This window comes from Sorex fumeus, unplaced genomic scaffold (genome assembly GCF_029834395.1).
Source record: "Sorex fumeus unplaced genomic scaffold, SorFum_2.1 ptg000231l, whole genome shotgun sequence".
Lineage (NCBI taxonomy): Eukaryota > Metazoa > Chordata > Mammalia > Eulipotyphla > Soricidae > Sorex > Sorex fumeus.
The window spans coordinates 405,738-425,496 of NW_026606288.1; the positions used below are offsets into that span (position 1 = coordinate 405,738).

The 19,759-nt window shown below is 43.5% G+C and overlaps 1 protein-coding gene across 1 annotated transcript in view; it reads left to right on the plus strand.

Annotated features, from left to right (window-relative positions):
• ANO2 (anoctamin 2) overlaps positions 1–19,759 on the plus strand; it is a 393,938-nt gene that overhangs the window by 346,744 nt on the left and 27,435 nt on the right. Inside the window, exon 20 of the mRNA XM_056108654.1 lies at positions 4,629–4,774. Within this exon, the coding sequence (XP_055964629.1) occupies positions 4,629–4,774 (146 nt within the window). The remainder of the gene's footprint in view (positions 1–4,628; positions 4,775–19,759) is intronic.

A 19,759-nucleotide genomic window follows, 5' to 3' on the forward strand; every position in this document is an offset into this window, starting at 1 on the left:
CTTATCGGTAAAACTTGCTTAAATTTACCAGTGACACTACTGCATGAAATGCTGCAGATGTCTTATCTGTCATTTCCTCCCTGAAAACTGGGAACAACCACCACCAAAAGCATAAATCGGCTTTTTCCATGCCCAAATAGGTCTCTCCCAATAAACATCACCATGGTCTGGGGAACTAAGTTCCATCTGATTTGTTCCCAAAGGTACCATGATTTTTTTTAAATGTCATGACAATATTGCATTGAGTGTCTAAATTATTTTTAAGATAAGAGCAATGAAGACCCTAGAGGTTGAGAAGAATATTTTGGTGACTTTCCGTTCTTTTCCCTGCAGCTGATAGTAGAAGCAATCATTACTCCCCACCCTCCTTATGACCTAGTAAGTAAAGTAAAGTAAAGTAAAGGCCCTCCCGTTGATCATCGATTTGCTCGAGCGGGCCCAGTAACGTCTCCATTGGAGACTTTTGTTGTTACTGTGTTTGGCATATCGAATACGTCACGGGGAGCTTGCCAGGCTCTGCCGTCCAGGCGAGATACTCTCGGTAGCTTGCCAGGCTCTCAGAGAGGGGCGGAGGAATCGAACTCGGGTCGGCCATGTTGGCTGCGTGCAAGGCAAACGCCCTACCGCTGTGCTATCGCTCCAGCCCTATAATAGAATGTAATTTTCAAAGGGTGAATTGTCACCTAGATAGATCTAAGTTTATCAGTGAACATGTCCTCTCTAAAAAACTACATTTTTGCCTCCAGAATAAAGATGAAGTCATCTCCTTTCCTGTTACTTTATTTTATTTTATTTTATTTTATTTTATTTTTTTATTAGTGACAAACCATGAGGTACAGTTATAGGCTTACAAATTTTGTGCTTGGGTTTCAGTTATACAATGATCAAGTGCCCATCCCTCCACCAGTGCCCGTCATCCATCCCCATGGGTCCCAGCATCCCCCCCCCCCACCCTTCCTGTTATTTTAAATCCCACTTCCTTTCTTCTTCATACCAAGCCCCTTAACACTGAATAAATAATGCCAGGTGTGCCCTAGTAGTTATTTGGCAGTGGCAGGATATTAGGGGTCACCCATTGCGGTGGTCAGTAACTATTTCTGGCTTTGTGTTCAAGAATGACCAGAAGACAATGTGGTGCTCAGGAGACCATATGTGGTACCAGGGATTGAACCAGGGTCAGCTTCAGGTGACACAAGCACCTTAACCCTTGTAACATCTCTCCAGCACCCCTTGTAGTTTTCTCTAAACCTTCCTGTGATGTGCATTCTCCATATGAATGTCATTAAATTGATGTTTCCATTGCTAACCAGTCTGATGCTGTTTTAATGATTCATCCATCTGGAGAAGAACCCAAGAGGGTGGGAGATTCCCCCCTGCACCTCAATAAGATCTTCCTCTAGGAACCCACAGGCCTCCTGTCTAAACAAGAAATGTTGGTTCATTAAAACTTCTATCTAGTTAGCAATGTGAGTTAGAACCACACCTTCTGATGATTTCCATGTTTGCTGAATCCATGTAGATTTCTTTCCTGTTTCATATCCTTGGTTGATGAAATTTGGAACTAGATGAAAATTTATACATAGAAGAATAGCTTTTGGAGGAACTCTTTAATGTTTTAAAGTGTCTTTTTGTTGCCTTTGCACTTGATGAATACAGTGGTTGAATATAAAATCTTATGCTGAAAATCATTTGCCTTTTCGATGTTAATACACATCCCTAGAGTTTTTCTCTCTTTCTAGTAAACTCCATGGATTTTATTGAATATACAAAACAGCTTTGTTGGTGTTTGCCAGTTTGCTTTAGTTATACACTAAAGTATATGCATGAAACCAGCAAAATTGTCTCTCACTTTCTTACTTTTTTCACTTAGTTTTATCACCTGAAAACTCCATCAACTTTGTCCCTCCAAAGCATGGTGTCATCTTTTTAAATGACAAATTAGTATTCCGCTCAGAGTATTTAAGTTCATATGTCAGGCCTGATTGTTCTGGCTAGGATTTCCAAGCTATACTGAAGAGTAAAATCCCTAAACATCCCTTTTTAAAAAATGTATACATAGGCAATACATTTTTATTTAACTCAATTCCTGCGGTGGTTCCTTCACTTTAGTGCCGCTCAAGTTTGATCATCATCTTCAAGAAAATAGTCACTAGCCATAGTTTTGCCACAGCACAATCATGGCTATGAACAGCCTTTGCTGAAGATGCAAGTTTAAGTGCAAATATACTGAATACTGTATGTGGAGTCTTCATTTGAATTCTGGCTCTAAATCACTTATTCCCTCCTGACTCCAGCCCTTTTACTTCCTTTGTTTTTCCTCTATTTTTTCTTCATGGACAGGGTTTCAACCAAAACTTCAAAATCTTTAATTTCCATCCACTTTTTTTAATCAATTTATTACTCTTATGGAATTAATGACTTGCTGTTTTATTATGATTTTAAAAAATACGCTTGGGGCTGGAGCGATAGTACAGCAGGGAGGGATTTTGCCTTGCACACGGCTGACCCGGGTTCAATTCCCAGCATCCCATATGGTACCCCAAGCACTGCCAGGAGTAATTCCTGAGTGCAAAGCCAGGAGTAACCCCTGTGTATCACCAGGTGTGACCCAAACAAAACAAAATCTATGCTTTTCTATCTCTCGACTCATTTTCTAAATCTTTCAACAATAATGATGGCAGTAGTGGTGGTGATAGGGACAATGATAGACATGATAATTGAACTTTCAGTATGTACCAAGCCCTTGAGGCATTGACCGTTTCCTTAGTAACCCTGTGTGGTAGTTAACATTTATTCCATTATTGTAAAGATATGATAACCTGTCAGAGAAAATACATCTTATAAATTGTAAAACTGTATTAAACAACGTTTTACTGACATCAGCCCTCAAGCTTTTACCACTATACTATATTACATCTTCTATGTGGTGCATGATATTAGATAAGATACCAATGTGAACATTATTTTGAACCGTTATATTTCTATGATATGGAAATGTCACTGTCAGAAGCACTTTCTAATAATAGAATGATATTCCTAGAGATATGGAGAATGTTCCTTGAAGAAATAACTACATGAGGATTGGATTATCTTGTGTAAGGAATGTGAGAGAAGGAGATTTCTGCACTTCCATGAAGCATGGATTGCAAATACCTCTTTTATTTTTTCTCTTTGGGTCACACCCAGAGATGCTCAGGGGTTACTCCTGGCTCTGCACTCAGGAATTACTCCTGGTGGTTCTCGGGGGACCATAAATGGGTTGCTGGGAATCGAACCCGGGTTGGGGGACCATATGGGATGCTGGAAATCGAATCTGGGCTGGCCACCTGCAAGGCTCTTAAATTCTTCTAGTTTGTGATTCTGACCCAATTTTCCCAAATATCACCTTGAAACTATCTTTGAGAGTGATTAGCAGAATGACAGCTTGCCTCTGCACCTTTCTCCTTTATATATTGTGTGCCAATCACTTGATCATTTGACATCCCGTTACTCATCAATTTGCTCAAGCGGGCGCCAGTAACATCTCCATTCATACCTATTGCGTGCTAGTGTAGCCCAATGGCATCTGCTCGCTCCTGGAACACGAAGAGCCTCAAACCAATTGTTCTCTATAGTATGTCAATAGAGAAAACAAAAATGTTATATTCTCAGGTGTATTTTAGAGTTTAGTATGAAAAAAGTAGCTATCAATTTAATGATTACTATATTAGATAGGGTGTTAAGGATTATACATTTTGCTTCAATTAATCCTTCTACTAAGAAAATATGTATTATTCCACATTTCCCAAATTCTGGATGTAGATATCTTCCTTTGCTTAGTTTTCCATAAAAATACCATAGATTCCATAAAAATAGCATAGCTTAAACAACAACCACTAATTTTTGCAGAGTTCTGGAAGTGGGAAAGTCCAGGGTCAGACACTGGTAGAGACTGGTTTCCATCTCTTACTAAAAATCCTCTTTCTGGTTTGAGGGCAACTCGAACAGGGTTTCTTCCCTGTGTATTCACTTGGTAGAGAGTGAGGCTCGTCTTTTCCTTTTCCTTTAAGGCTACTGGTCATATTGGATTAGGACTTCATTTCTTTGTCTCATTTAATCTGAATTTTTTCACTTTGAGGGGTTAAAATTTCAGCATCTGAGAGGGAGAGGGCACAGTTCAGCCATTGGTAGCATGCTGTTACTGGGGTTAATTTTAATAGGCAACAATTAGCTTGCCTCTTGTGGAAATAGGATCCTGTGTATATTATTAAGAGATGAACGAGTCTCCTGGGAGGTGAGCTCCTGTCTATAGCTTTCTGGACTCCCTTTCTTCCTCAGGATCACCTCTTAAATGATGGATTGTCCCATTTGATAAAAAGGGCCAACTTTTTGTTGCTTATCAAGCATTAGGAAGAATTTAGTTTCTTCAAGTTTGACAAAATCTTGTCCTTTGTTGGGGGAGTCCTTTTTAACTCTAATCCAGGGCCTCCTGGGGTGTCTTTGGAAAGAAACACGTCTCCTTTATGCCCGTCTATCTGTCCTTAGATCAGCTGGCTTCATTGTCGAAACTTAATTTATTCCTCTTTTCTGTCTGTAGAGTTAACCCTGTCCTCCAGAGATTTTTGGTGATGGTTCCATTTCTTTTCCAGGAAGCTAAAGAAACTATTTCGGAAGCTGAAAGATGAGACGGAACCTGGGGAAACTGACTCTGCCCATTCGAAGCACCCAGAGCAATGGGACCTAGACTATAGCTTGGAACCATACACAGGACTAACCCCAGAGTACATGGAAATGAGTAAGAAACCCCATCTTTCCTCCCACTGTGTTAGGTTTAGACAAGGAGCCTGGAGTTGGGGGTGGGGGAGTAGGGAGGTTAGGGAAATGACTGGAAACCCTCTGCTCCGTCCTGAAGTTTCCGACTACACAGTGTCGCCTGAAATGCTATAGGGCAGGGCTGGAGTGATAATACAGTAGGGAGAGCGGTTGTCTTGCACAAGGTCAACCCAGGCTCGATTCCCAGCATCCCATAATGGTCCCCTGAGCACCTCCAGGAGTAATTCCTGAGTGCAAAGCCAGGAATAATCCCTGTGCCTCACTGGGTATGACCGTTCCCCCCCCCCCCCCAAAAAAAAGAAAGAAATGCTACAAGGCAGCTGAGGTCACAGGGCAGAAGGAACTCCTGGAGTAAGAACCTAGAGCAACTCCACCACCAACCTGGTGTTAGGATGATGTTTTTTCTCTGGCCTCTTTGCCTCATCTGTGAGATGAAAAATTTGGTCCTCAGGGTATCCATCACTGATAACAGTGAAGGAGAATCAGTCAAGAGTGACACTGAAGAACACAGTGTGCATAAAAGAGAAGTAAATAGAGTAGCCCAGTGAACCTTGGGGTGGGAGAGGATGTGCACATCTGTGACCTGGAGACTATTGGGGAGTACTCCCTCTCAGTGGTATTAGGCAAAATGTCAACTTTTCTGTAACTGGGGATCTGTTGGGATAGCTGACGAGAGGTAAATTTCTAGCATCTGTTCTTGGACAAAGCTGGAAAACAGGAGTGTTCTCCCGACTGATAGAACTGTCATTCTGGAGGTGCCACACATTGGTAGCACACCATCACAGAGGTGGGAGACACAGTCATTTGGGAGGTGACGCAGGCCTGTAGAACACCATCATTTTGAAGGTGGTGAATTTGTTATTTCTAATGGATACTTGTCCTCTTCTGTTTATAAGAACGTTTGAGTGCATGTTAGGGAAGAGATAAACAGGGTCTAGGTTAGATGGCCATGAAAAATCTGATCTAGCTTTGGGGTATATAAAAAAAAATTCCAAGGAAAGTCTGAGTTTTGTAACCTAAATAAACTCAGCAGAAAGAAAACAATCATCTCGGTCTGTCTTAGGCCAAGCAAGCAAAGAAAATGTCATGGTGTGTAGAAGCACAGCTCTTGAGTTTTTCACCTTTAGCCCAGTGCTGCCTCTAATCCATCCCTGACACCAAATCAGATACTTACACAGTGATAATTGCTCAGATGCCAGATGCTGTCTCTAGCTGCCTTCTGTTCACTCTGAATGAAATTGTTGCTAGAGATTCAGCCTTCCTTTTAGGAAGTGAATTACTTTAGGATCTTTGGGGTTTATTTGGGTGAGTGGGGGGTCTGTGTGCTGTATGTTGTATGCCCAGATGTATGCATGGGTAAGACTTCCTGGCTATGGACTCAGGGGTCACTCCCGGTGGTGTTCAGGGGACCATATGGGGCGCCAGGGATTGAACTCGGGTAGGCTGCATGCAAGGCAAATGCCCTACTTGCTATACTCTTACTCTGGCTAGAAATCTTTGAATTCTGTGCCTCTCCCTTTACCCTTAGTCAGCACTCGCATTACCCAGAGATCTGCGTAGGTTGGACTTGTCTGGCTGCCTATATGTTCAGAGAACTATTTCAAAACTTATTCTTTTTGAGTGATTAAGAACAGAGACCCAGGAGGCAGACTCCCTAGGTCTGAATCCTGGCTCTCTCACCCACTAGTAGGAAAGCTTGACTAACCACTCTGAGTCTTGATTTGTTTTACCTTGTGGGATTGTGGAGTTTAATGAGCCAGTATGTGTGAAGTGCTGGGAAGGGTGTCCAACACATATAAAAGCTGTGTCAGGTGTCAAGGGTAGTTGTTTTTCTGAATGGTCTTGAGGCCCTCGGGAAGCAGACTGGAGGGAAATAGGCTCTACTTTGTCAGCCACTGTGCCAGTGAACTTAGAGGAGGAACAAAAAATACTAGATTCATGACTTCTGGAAGAAATTCACACCACAATTGGAGAGAATGAAATTTATTCCACAGAATTTTTTTTTCACAAAGTCTTAAGGGTATTCAACAACCACATAATAGAAAGTTTCAGGGGGAAAAGATGTAGACATGTATCCAAAACTTTCCTCATTTAAGCCGAACTTTTATTGGACTTCTGGTGCCATTTCATAGTCTTTTTATTATAGATTAGTTTTACAATGAAATTTTTATCTTCTCATACATTTTTTCTTTTTCTATGTAGCAAGATAGGAATTACTGATTTAAACTTGTTATGTAATGTTCAAAAAGATGCACAATAATTCCTTTAATCAACATACCAAAGTTTACTTCTTTATATGTACCTGTATGTGTTTTTAATAGGAATTACCAGACAGTGCTGGGGTTGAGAGGTAAAGGGGGGGGGGGGGGCGGACGTGTGGATTAGGGACAAAAGGGATAAAACTTGGGTTATTTCAGGCATATATTCTACCACGTGAGCTATCTCCCTCGCCCCTAGAGACTTGTTTTTAATCTTCTTCTATTCTCATAATAAATAAATGGTACAATCTTTGACACATAATTTTTGCTCATTTAGTATTATTTTTCTCAAGATTGATTTTCACAAGTTCCTTTCTGATTTCTAAATCGAAGACACAGTTATTATTTGGTTCTTGATTCATTTCACCACATTGCTTTCTGAGAGGATTAGACAAATTAAATACCCTTATTGTGAGTATGTAGCATTAAGTATCTACAGATATGTAGCATGAAATAAGTATGTGTACAATAGGTTTGATATTCTCAGTCCCATTGTGCCCATATCTTTCCACATTGTTTTTCTAAATATCACAGACTCATTTGAAGAGGGATAGTCTGAGCTAAACCTGAAAATACTCAGGGACTATTTCAAGATGTGCTGAGGAGTGAACCTATTGGTAACTTGGGAGAACCAAATGCAATGCCAGGGATTGAATCAGGGTAGCAGGATGCAAGACAAGCACTGTGAGCGCTGTACTATCTCTTTGACTCCTCCAAACTCATTTTTTATTTGCTTGTTTTGTTGTTTTGGGGCAACACCTGGATGTGCTTGAAGCTTATTCCTGGCTCTGTGCAAAGGGATAACTCTTGGCTGTGCTCAAGGAACCCTATGCGGTGTCAGGGTCTGGACCCAGGTCGGCTGTGTCAAGACAAGCAGCTTACTCACTATACTATTCAGTATTATCCACTGTACTATTCTCTCCAGCCCATATAGAGTAATAGTTAAGACTCAAATTGTCACAATGCTCCTTCTATGAAGTCTTCCTAAAACAAGTCCTTAACCTCCTGAGATAAGTCATGAATTTTTTTCTTTGACTGTCTCAGCATTGCAATTGGTACATGCATTGTGGCGTGTTTTCCAGAATTGAAGTTCATCTGTGTTCTTACATGTGTGTTCTTCAGCAGACCCAGTCCATTAGATTTCAAAGAACAGTAAGCAGGGACCCTCCCTTGTACATCTTCAAAGTCTCCAGAGTCTGGCACATTCCCTGGCATCTATAAGGCATCCATATGTGACCAACAAAAATGAGTCAATGAATGAACTTGTCCGTTCATTAATGGTGGAATTTTTTTTGGATTTTTATTGTTGTTGTTGTATTTTTGCTTTTTGGGTCACACCCGGCGATGCACAGGGGTTACTCCTGGCTTTACACTCAGGAATTACTCCTGGCAGTGCTCAGGAGACCATATGGGATTCTGGAATTCGAATCTGGGTTGGCCACATGCAAGGCAAATACCCTACCTGCTGTGCTATCACTCCAGCCCCAGTGGAAGATTTCTTTTGAGAAATATATTTTAATAACATTTTGTGACCAGTGAAGGATCATTTTCAAAGTAGAACTAGGTTGATGGTGTAATATGGATGATCTTTTTAAAAATTGTTTAAAATTATTTTGGATTTGGAGTCATACCCAGTGATGTTCAGAGTTTACTTCTGGCTCTGCACTTAGGGATCACTCCTGGTGGGATCAGGGAACCTATGGGGTACCAGGGATGAAATCTGCGTCCTCCACATGCAAGGCAATACCTTGCCCTCTGTACTATCATTCCAACCCCTGGTCAAATATTTTATTATTGATTCTTTTTATTAAATCACATTAAGATATACATTGAGATATACAGTTCAAGGTTGTTCATGATTGGCTTTCAGTCATATAATGTTCCAACACCCATTCATTCAACAGTGTATATTTCACAACACCATTTTCCCCAGTTTTCATCTGCTTACCTGCTCCCTCTCTTTCTTTTTGGGTCATATGATTTGCCATACAGATACTGAAAAGTGACTATATATATATATATATATATATATATATATACATATATCACTGTCACTGTCCTCCCGTTGTTCATCGATTTGCTTGAGTGGGACCAGTAACGTCTCCATTGGAGACTTTGTTGTTACTGTGTTTGGCATATGGAATACATCACGGGTAGCTTGCCAGGCGAGATACTCTCGGTAGTTTGCTGGGCTCTCCAAGAGGGGTGGAGGAATATATATATATATATATATATATATATATATATATATATATCAGTGTATATTTATATACATAAAGTGTATATATATCTTTATATATGTATATATAAAGATATATATATCTTTACCTACCTTCAACACTCAGTTCTTGTCCAGAGTGATCATTTCTATTATTCTCATATTGGTCCCTTTTATAAACTAACTGATAATAATTTTAGAGAAAGGGCTATTTTGTTTCATCTTTTATATTTAAGTGTGAGGGAAATGTTTCTAATTAGATTTCTTTTAGTCCTTTTATATACTCCTTAATCTTTGAAGGTGTACTTAGCCCCATGTACTATCTAATACAGAACCGCAGAACAAACTTGAAAATAACCACCACGTCCAGTGGAGTGGCTGGGGTGGTCTCTAGAATGCAGCCACCAAATTTCCAGTTCTGAACTTGTAGTGGTTTCTTATATGATCCTGGGATTGGTGTATAATGTCAACCCAGCCCAGTGTTCTAAAAAATGAGGTTGACAGTGGCTGTGACTCAGTGCTCAAGCACATGTCTCACATGTATTTGAGTCCCAATACCAACATTTAAAAAATAATAAAACTTATAATGATAGAACTACTTCACTCAATAGTTTTGAGAGGGAAGAGATAAACAGAGTACATAAAAGCTTGGTTCTTGGTACCCATAGGCTCTCAACATATATTAGTTGCCATTGTTATTGTGAAGAGTATAATTTTTCATGCTTGAATCTAGAAATCTACTAAAAATATTTACAAGCCTCTGAAGGTTGTGAGCCCTGTAGATCCTTCTCATCTCGTCAGAGTAGGGCTGGACAGCAACATTTAAAAGCAAAAGTTCCCAGTGTCATGGCCAACCTAAGTTTTCCACTTAGAACTTGAAATGAAATCTTCCAAGACATTTTTTCTAAGAACCCAGAGACATGAGGGGTTAATTTGGATTAGTCTGAAATCTCAAGTAAGCTCTTTCTTTGTCCTTTTTTTTTTAAATCAAAAACCCACATATTTTTGTTCCTCTCGTCATCAAAAAAGTCGTCACCATAATCTTCCCAGCTCAGGAATTCAGTTATTCCACTCTCAGCCTTCCAGTATAGCACACACAACCCAAGCTTCCGCAGGCCATGAATGTGGGTGATGTGTTGACTTTCTTCTGTCATTCACACTGTCATTAGAGGAAATCCCATTGTTCTTAGTCCTGAGCTTAGATCCTGGCAATGCCTAATAAAAGAGGAGGTGGATTGGTGACTGCAGATATACTTACTTATTTGGATGGAAAGCAGGTCATTATTTAGAAGGGCCAAGGGCAGGAGGTTGCGTCTCCCTTGCCCTGCATCCTGGGCAGATTCACTATAACTGATAGGGATCACCCCATTGATGGACATATCTGGATAGGCCTACCCCATACACCAGGGCATCTTCTTCCTTCCTGAAGCCTCCCGCTGTCTTAGGAAATTGCAGGTTGGAGTTGTGGCTTGAGGAGGAGGAAGCATAGATTAACATAGTCTTTCCTCTCCAGGGCTCTGTATGGAGATGGGCCTTGGAAAGCCTCTTCTCTGAGATCCCAACCCTGCCCTAATTTCACTTGTTTGACCTCCACCAAGAATTGTGGATGCTGGGACTGGAGTGATAATTCAGTGGGCAGGGCATTTGCCTTGCATGCAGCTAACCTGGGGTCAGTCCCCAAATGGTCCCCTGAACATGGCCAGGAGTTGGTTGATTTCTGAGTCCAGAACCAGGAGTAAGCCCTGAGCACTGCCATGTGTTGAGTCAACAAGCAAAATTTTTTTAAAATTGTGGGTGGCCACTTATTCCTTTGGACCACTACATCCATACCTTCCCCGCCTGCGTCCCCATCACTCTCTTCCTCTTCTGTCTTAACTTTCAAGTATGATTCTTCCAATGTGCAACCCGGGCCCGTCAGACTCACTTTTCTAAAAGATAAATCTTTAAATAAACCTCCTCTGATGCTATAGACTTTCTTGTTTATTTTTTAATTAGAGCACCATGAGTCATGAAATTATTCATAGTTGAGTTCTGGATGTACAATGTTGCGGTTCTGATCCAACCACCAGTGTCAACTTTCCTCCCCTAATCTTCCCATATTCCCCCGGCCCCCCAGCCCTCCAGTCTGCCCTCTTGACAGGCACCTTTCTAAATTTGATTGTTAACATCTGGATCTCTTGATTTCAGTGTTGTGACTCTGTGATTTGGATATTTAGCACTGTAGCACTGTCATCCATTGTTCATCAACTTGCTTGAGTGGGTGCCAGTAACGTCTCCATTTGTCCTAGCCCTGAGATTTTAGCAGCCTCTTCTTACTCGTCCTTCCAAACTCCAACTTATTGGAGGCTCTTTCAGAGTCAGGGGAATGAGGCCCTTTATTGTTACTGTTTTGGGCATATTGAATATGTCACGGGTAGCTTTCCAGGGTCTGCTATGCGGGTGGAATACCCTACGTAGCTTGTTGGGCTCTCTGAGAGGGACGAAGCCTTTTGCAGTGCCCAGGAAGGCTTTTACATCGCTCCCTTCTGGGGAGCTTTGTCTTATAGTCTCTGGATCTTGGCCATTGATGAGATTACATGGCATCGGGGGCAGTTTGTGGGTGACTGCCAACGGGCATCTGGGTGGAGGAGGCCCAGTCCTGATCTGAGCAGGCCTGGAGATTTCAGTCATGGGTCCCGCATACCTGGGTTCTTCTGCCGGTTCCTTCATGCATGAGGCTCATCCGAGTGTGTGGAGAATGGCCTTGAGCATAGCTTGGATGGGTTCTGGAGGTTTTCAGCTGCCGGGGTTCTGCTTGGAGTGGGGAGGGAGACTCAACCTGCCCCACTTCGAGGAGGCCTCAGTGAAGAAAGCCTGGCATGGGGGCAGGAGAGTTGGATATCTAGCAGGATCATTTTTTAACACCATCTTCGTACCTTAATCCCCGGATCTGGCCCCCATTTCTTCTCAGCTGTCTCTTCTTCCCAGGTCCTTCACTCTTTCTCCTCCCTATACTCTGGGGCCCACTGTTGATCTGAGAATTCTCCCATTTAAACATTTTATTTCCTCATTCAGTTATTCTAAATATCACATATGAATGATAACATGCTGTGTTGATTCTTCTGGCTTACTTTATTTAACATGATGACTTCTAGTTCTATCCTTGTGCAAATTGCAAAATTTCATCATTCCTTAAAGCTGTGTAATATTCCATTGTGTATATACACAATGGAGCAATAGCACAACGGGTAGGGCATTCGCCTTACAAGCGGCCAACATGGCCAACCCGAGTTCGATTCCTCTGCCCCTCTCGGAGAGCCTGGCAAGCTACCGAGAGTATTCGATATGCCAAACACAGTAACAACAAAGTCTCCAATGGAGACGTTACTGGGCCCGCTTGAGCAAATCGACGATCAACGGGAGGGCCTTTACCTTTACCTTTACCTATATACACCACACTTTCATGATCCACTTGTCTGTTGTTGAATATCTAGGTTGATTCTAGACCTTAGCTATCGCACTACATACTGCAATGATCAATGGTGTGCGTATGTTCTTTTGAATGTATGTTTTTATGTCCTGAGAATAGATACCAAAAAATGAAGTTCCCAGGTCATATGGGGAAAGCTCAATTCTGAGTTTACTGAGTACCTTCTACACTGTTTTCCATAGAGGCTGTACCAGACAACGTTCCCACCAGTAGTGGATTAAGGTTCCTTTTCATTACATCCCTGCCAATAAATATTGTTCCTAGTTGTTTTTCTTTTCTTTTCTTTTCTTTTTCTTTTTTTTTTTTGCTGTTTGGGTCACACCCGGCATTGCTCAGGGGTCACTCCTGGCTCTGCAATCAGGAATTACTTCTGGCAGTGCTTGGGGACCATATGGGATGCCAGGAATTGAACCGAGTCAGCTGCGTGCAAGCTCTACCCACTGTGCTATCACTCCAGCCCCCAAGTTCCTAGTATTTTTAATATATAGCATTTTCACTAGGCTGGAGTGATAGCACAGCGGGTAGGGCATTTGCCTTGCATGCCCCCGACCTGGGTTTGATTCCTCCACCCCTCTCGGAGAACCTGGCAAGCTACCAAGAGTATCTCGCCCACACAGCAAAGCCTGGCAAGCTACCCGTGAGGTATTTGATATGCCAAAAACAGTAACAACAAGTCTCATAATTTGTTGTGAGACATTACTGGTGCCCGCTCGAGCAAATCCATGAACAATTGGAGGACAGTGCTACAGTGCTACCATTTTCACTGGTGTAAGATGATACCTCATTGTTGTCTTGATTTAGAATTCCCTTATAACGAGCGATAATCAGTGTTTCTTCATGTGCCTATTGGCTGATCTTACAGACTTTCTGTAACATCAAATTCAAATCCTCAGTATATCAGAGTATCTATATTTAGGCCCCACTGTTCCCGGACTCCCCTGAGTGCCATATGAGTATGAACTTCCATAGATTCCCAGTCTCAAATCGCCTGTACCAGCCTGTCTTCCTGCTCCACGTTCTGGCCAAGCTGCTCATGCTCAGACCCATCTCCCTGTCCTTGCTCCCATCTTTGCTTTGATAGAAGAGAAAACGTGAATGGGGTGTGTGGGGTATGTAGACAAAACTCTTATACCTCTTCATCACGACACTCAGCTCAGTTGCTGAAATGTAGTGAGAGCTCAGTAAAATATTTGTGGAGAGTGAACTCTTTAACTGCCAGTTCTTTAGCCACCAATAAGCAGAGTCCTCCTTTCCTTCATCTCATGCTCTTGGAGTCATATCTCCCGTCCTCATAGACTGACGAATCAATGTCACAGTCTTCATCTCTCAAGACCAACATGACCCAAGCTTATGATCAGAGTGCCGTTCAAGAAAGGGTGCCTTCTGGTTTTAATTTTCTTTTTTGCCTCTGGGGAAGGAGTCATTAGCAGAAGTGGACAGAGAGGACTGTGTTTTCTCTATGCAAGTATTCTCATCTCCACAGGAAGTACTGTCAGGCATAGGGGCCCATGGCAGCGAACACGTGGGGGCCCCATAGCCTCTACGGAAGAGAGATGGACAAACTGTGGCCAGAAAAATCCTCAGTGTCATGGATTGGGGGGAGAACTTCAACTAACAGCCACAATGGCTGCCTCAGAGAGGCGAGGTCTTTGTGGCTCCCAATGGCCAAGTGTTCACTCTACCCTTGATTGAACATTTGGGTTTGTCGCCTGTGCAGGCAGAATTAATGGCAGACCACTTTTCAGCCCCCGCCCCCTTTCTGGCTTCTTAAGGTATCTCCACATCACTGCTAGCTCTCACTTCCTTCTCTCCGCACCTCCAGAGTGGCAGGGTGAGGGTGGTCTTCTCCTAGAAGGGTCTCTAGAATCTGATTCTTCTGTTCAACCCCTTAGTCTCTGCCTCTATCTAATAATTGGGTTTTTTTTTCCCCACCAAGCAATAGCACAGCTGGTAAGGTGTTTGCCTTGCACGTGGTCGACCCAGGTTCAATCCCTCTGTCTCTTTCTGAGAACCGGGCAAACTACCTAGAGTATCCTGCCCGCATGGCAGAGCCTGGCAAGCTCCCCATGGTGTATTCAATATGCCAAAAACAGTAACAAGTCTCACAATGGAGATGTTACTGGTGCCCGCTCAAGCAAATCGATGAACAACGGGAGGACAGTGCTACAGTGCTACAATGCTACCAAGCTTTCAACCCAGTCTCCTGCAATTGCTGCTATCATCCTAGGGCTGTATTTGTCCTTTCTAGATGCAGGATTCCTTTAACTAGGTTCCTTTAACTAGGTCTTTGTGAGCTGTCTTTTCCATTGATTTCATCTTTGGTCCTTTTACACCAAACTAAGCCCTAGATGTAGAACATGTCCTAGCTGTTCCCTACATTTCTCTCCTTCCATGCATGCCTGACCTTGGGCTAGGATACCCCCCTTTTCTTTCCTCCTTTTGTCCCAACTCTCTTCCTCACTCTCTTGACTCCTGTCCCCTGTAGGATCTCAGACACATTTCTTCCAGAGACAGCGATGCCCGTAGCCAGCTAGTTCCCAAGTCAAGGCGGCTTGCATTGCAGTTCCTTGCACAATACCAGTCACAGCCTGGGCACCTACTATAGCTGTGTAAGAGACCTATAAAAGGGGACTAAGCAAAAGAGGGTTTGGGTGTATTTCGTTTTATTTTTTACTTATCAAGACAGAAGCATTTTTTTTTAACTTCTACTCATACTTTCTTGGATCTCCACTTACAAATGGCAGTCCAGTGAAAAGATGCTCAAGAATGGCAAGGATCCTTGCTTCTCCATCGCCTCCTCCTTCTACAACCCCCTCCCCCCTCCCCCCCTCCTTCCCATCTGCCTCCCTGCCCCCACCTCAGGCCTATTGTATATGCCTTTCCAGTGAGCAAGCCAGAGAAATAGGAGAAGGCGTAATGTGAACCCAGACAGACTCCTAAGGAGCCGCTCTGGGAAGTTGCTTGGTGGGAGAGAAGATTGAAATCCACAAATGTCAAAACCCTGCTGGAGGCACCGTTTCTGCCACACCCCCACCGCTACCCCCCATCCCCATCAGGGAGACTAGTGATAGCAAACTCCCCTCCACTCCCTTCTCTGGGTTTTCTCTGTGTGTTCTGTCTTCCAAGTGAAAGCCTGTGGGGCGACATGAGCGAAATCCCATCTACCCATCTAGGGATGAGACGTGGAAGAGCATTCAGCTCTGTCTTTATGTAGCAGTGTGGCCATGGCCATGTGCTCTCAGCGTCCTGATTTCACTTCATTTCTAGACTTGAGTGCCAATTGGAGCAGAGTAGGAAAGGAATGGGTGGCACCACCAACTATGTCATGTGTCCTGAGTGAAGCATCCCCTCTACAGTAGATTTTATTTGTTTGTTTGTTTGGTTGGTTGTTTTTCTTTGAGGGGGAGGGGCAAACCCAGCAATGCTCAGGGGTTACTCCTGCCTCTGCACTCCTCAGAAATTACTCCCGGTGCTGCCCGAAGGACCCTATGGGATCTCAAGGATGGAACCCCGGTTGGCTACATGCAGGGCAACTGCCTTACCCACTGTCCTATCGCTCCAGCCTCAGCTCCAGCAGATTTTAGACTCAGAAGGTAAAAACACAGCTAGTGTTGCCCAAACTTCCACTCAATCCCACACTTTTCTGAATGAGAGAGAAAAGGAGTGTGCATGAAACATAACTGCACAAACAGAACGTGTGGTGTGTCATTTTCCCATGGATTGTCATGGAACTTCATTCTAGAACTTCAACCTCTAGACCAGGCTTGATGTTCTCCAGGTACTTTACAGTGCTGGTGTCCTGGTTCATGCATACAAACTGGATGATACATTTTGACACCAAAAGACTGAGGAAGGGGGTATGCAAGTTGCCTACTAGCACCTCCAAAGACCCCTTAGGAATTCTTTCTACATCATTGCCTTTGACAGTTTTACCAGTGTTAGAGTCCGGCGGGGCTGGAGCAATAGCACAGTGGTAGGGCATTTGCCTTGCACAGTCAACATGGCTGACCCTAGTTCTATTCCTCCGCCCCTCTCGGAGAGCCTGGCAAGCTACCGAGAGTATCTCGCCTGCATGGCAGAGCCTGGCAAGCTACCCGTGATGTATTCTATATGCCAAACACAGTAACAACAAAGTCTCCAATGGAGACATTACTGGGCCTGCTTGAGCAAATGGATGAACAATGGGAGGACAGTGACAGTGAGAGAGTCCTGGAGTCGACCACCCCTCAAGGACAGAGAACAGAGCCGATAATGCAAATCACATAGCGAGGTTTATTGTTCCAGCTAGCTGGGGTCCAAGTATCTGCAGACATAGTGGGTTTCAACAAAGGACCCCAAGCACTAGGTTCAGCAAGTTCTTATACTTTCCTTTTGACAAGTCAGCATTACTCAGCAAATTCTCTATTACCTACAGAGTACAGCTTATATTTTGTTGTTGGTTTGGCCCACAATATCTAACCCACCTGACAGTTACATTCCTGGCAGTTACATTCCAAGACTAATCTTATTCCGGGGATGTAATCTTTGACAAAAGCATCAGGTTTTTCTGCTTTTCTTGCTCCTGGAAGAGGCCTAAGTCACTTAGAGCCTGTCATGGAAGTTCTCCGGCTAAGTGGGTCCCTAACACTAGCACCTAGTGCAGTTGGGACTTCAGTGGAAGGATAAGGTGGGTGAGACCCCCTCTCCTCTCCCAGCAGGTTATACACCTCCTGGGTTCCAGAAAGGCCCTTGTCTTGAGCTTTGAGGAAAATCGAGAGCAAGTGAAACCAAAGCAGCCCCCTGCCTCGGGTGTGCCTGACATGGTGATCCCTGGTCCTGCACTCAGCTGTCAGCTTCCTTCCCCTGTGATCCCCGGGACCACCCACGCAGACAGGAAGTACGCTGAGCCCACTCTGAGCCTGTCAGTTACAATGGTGGAGCAGGTCATCAGTTGAGGGAGGCAGCCGGGAGAGATATATTATATTTACATTTTCCTAAATTGAGCTGGAACCTGGGCCCTGGGGCCCAGCCGGCCTGGGAGAGGGGCTATGATGAAGAGTAGGGAGAGCCACGAGTTGGGGGTGGGGTGGGGGAAAGCTTCCTGTCAGTCTGAAGAGGGGCCTGGAGTAAACTTGGTGCTGGGGATAGGCTGGTTCCAGACAAAGAGAAACCTGAGAGTGAGGGATTAAGCTGTGGAAACCTGTGAGGGGAGCAGTCAGCTTTCGAGGGAATCTTTAATATCAAACTCTTTTCCTGAAGAGCTTACTTAGAGGGACTTCAAGGGAAGGCCCCCATCCCCCACCTTGGAGGGAAGCAAAGAATGCTGGCCCAGGAGCCAGCCTGGACATTAATCATCACTGTCCCCAACCCCAACCTGGGGCTTCAAAGCCCCTTTTGCTGCAGGCTCCTCACTGCCTAGTTGTGGGGGTTTTACCTCAGGGCCCTTGGAAAGGGAAATTCTTCTGCAGCTTTAAGAGTTATAAGCTGAGTTCTCTAGAGACTTGTGGCAGTTTGACTTCAATAGAGCAGAATTTGGCATGAAAATGAGAGCCTGAAGTGAATCCTGGGAGGAGATCAGGGACAGATGCCAAGACAATCTCCTGATGAAGTTGTATTGCTATGTTATCAGAGAAATAAATGATGCCCAGGTCAGTTTTTCTCACTTAAAGACCAGCAGCCTAGGTTGACAAGATACATCAAGTTACTATGGGAATTTCTTGAGGGCAAGATTGATATCTCCTCCATAAACAGCTCCTGACTACAAGGACCTACTGAAGGTGCCCAATAAGTGAAGAATAAGACCCATAGAAGGTGCACAATAAAGTGAAGAAGATGGCATATAGAAGTTGCTCAATAAGTGAAGATAAGGGCACATAGAAGGTGCTCGATAAGTGAAAGTATGAAAGAGGTTCTTTTTTGAGTGAGGATTTTGAAAACAAACTTTCCACTGGACACTATCGACATCATCCCTCAAAGTACCCCCGTCACTCAGATTCTGTTTGATTTAACTAGATATTCTACCCTCCCCTCCTCCATCTCTTTCTGATTTTGAAGTGTTTGCAGGTAGGGAGTACTATCTCCCGAAGGTATCCTATAACAGTACAAATGAAGGTACTTGTACAATTTCATGGGTCTTTGGGCAAGAACACCACTGTGTATTAATCAATTATTGATATGATAATGCTTGATAACTAATACCCAAGCAAACCTCAGTGTTTTACAAGTGGGACAGAGTCAGGAACAACGCAGAGGACTGGAGACTGTTGCATACCACAGCCAGGACAAGCCTTCAGGGGGACCCCCCCCCACCTGAAGATTATGTTTATGAATCAGGTAAAAGTAAACACTTATTAAAGACAGAGAAGCTGAAAATCAGGCTTCAAATTGTGATGATTCAGATGATGCCAAGATTCTTTTTTAAGTCTTATAGACTTTGGTCATGGATGATAGGGACCACACTGGGTTATTTCCAACAGATGTAGAAAGTCAGTCTCAAGGGTACCTCAGCTGTGAGTGATAAAATATTCCAGACTATCTGCACAGCCATCAGCTCTAAAACCTGCATATTCTGTCCCACAGAATGTCAAGTGTGTGTGCTACAAGACAGTGGCTCAAAGAACCAGGAAATTCCTTTCCCTGAGCCATCCTGTTTATACAAACTGAGTCATTCCACTGGATAATCAGGCACCTGCCATCTTCCCCAAATGACATTCAAACACCATGCAGGCAGCATCCAGGGGCCCACTCCCATATTTCTGGGAAGTGGGGTGAGTCACAGGTTATTTCTCCTCTGCTTCCTGAGCAGACATTGTTTGGAATTATCTATATTAGGAGTCTCTCCTCTTATAAATTCGTCGGAGAAAAGGCAAGCGTCTGTCTGGACACCAGACCCTCACTATATTGCAAACTGCCCCTGAGTTGGCAGAGATGCCCAGCCAATACTTAAATCATGAGTGAATGAAGAAATGCATGCATGAAAAAGTGAACAGAAGGCAATCTTTCAGATTAAACTGGGGAACATCA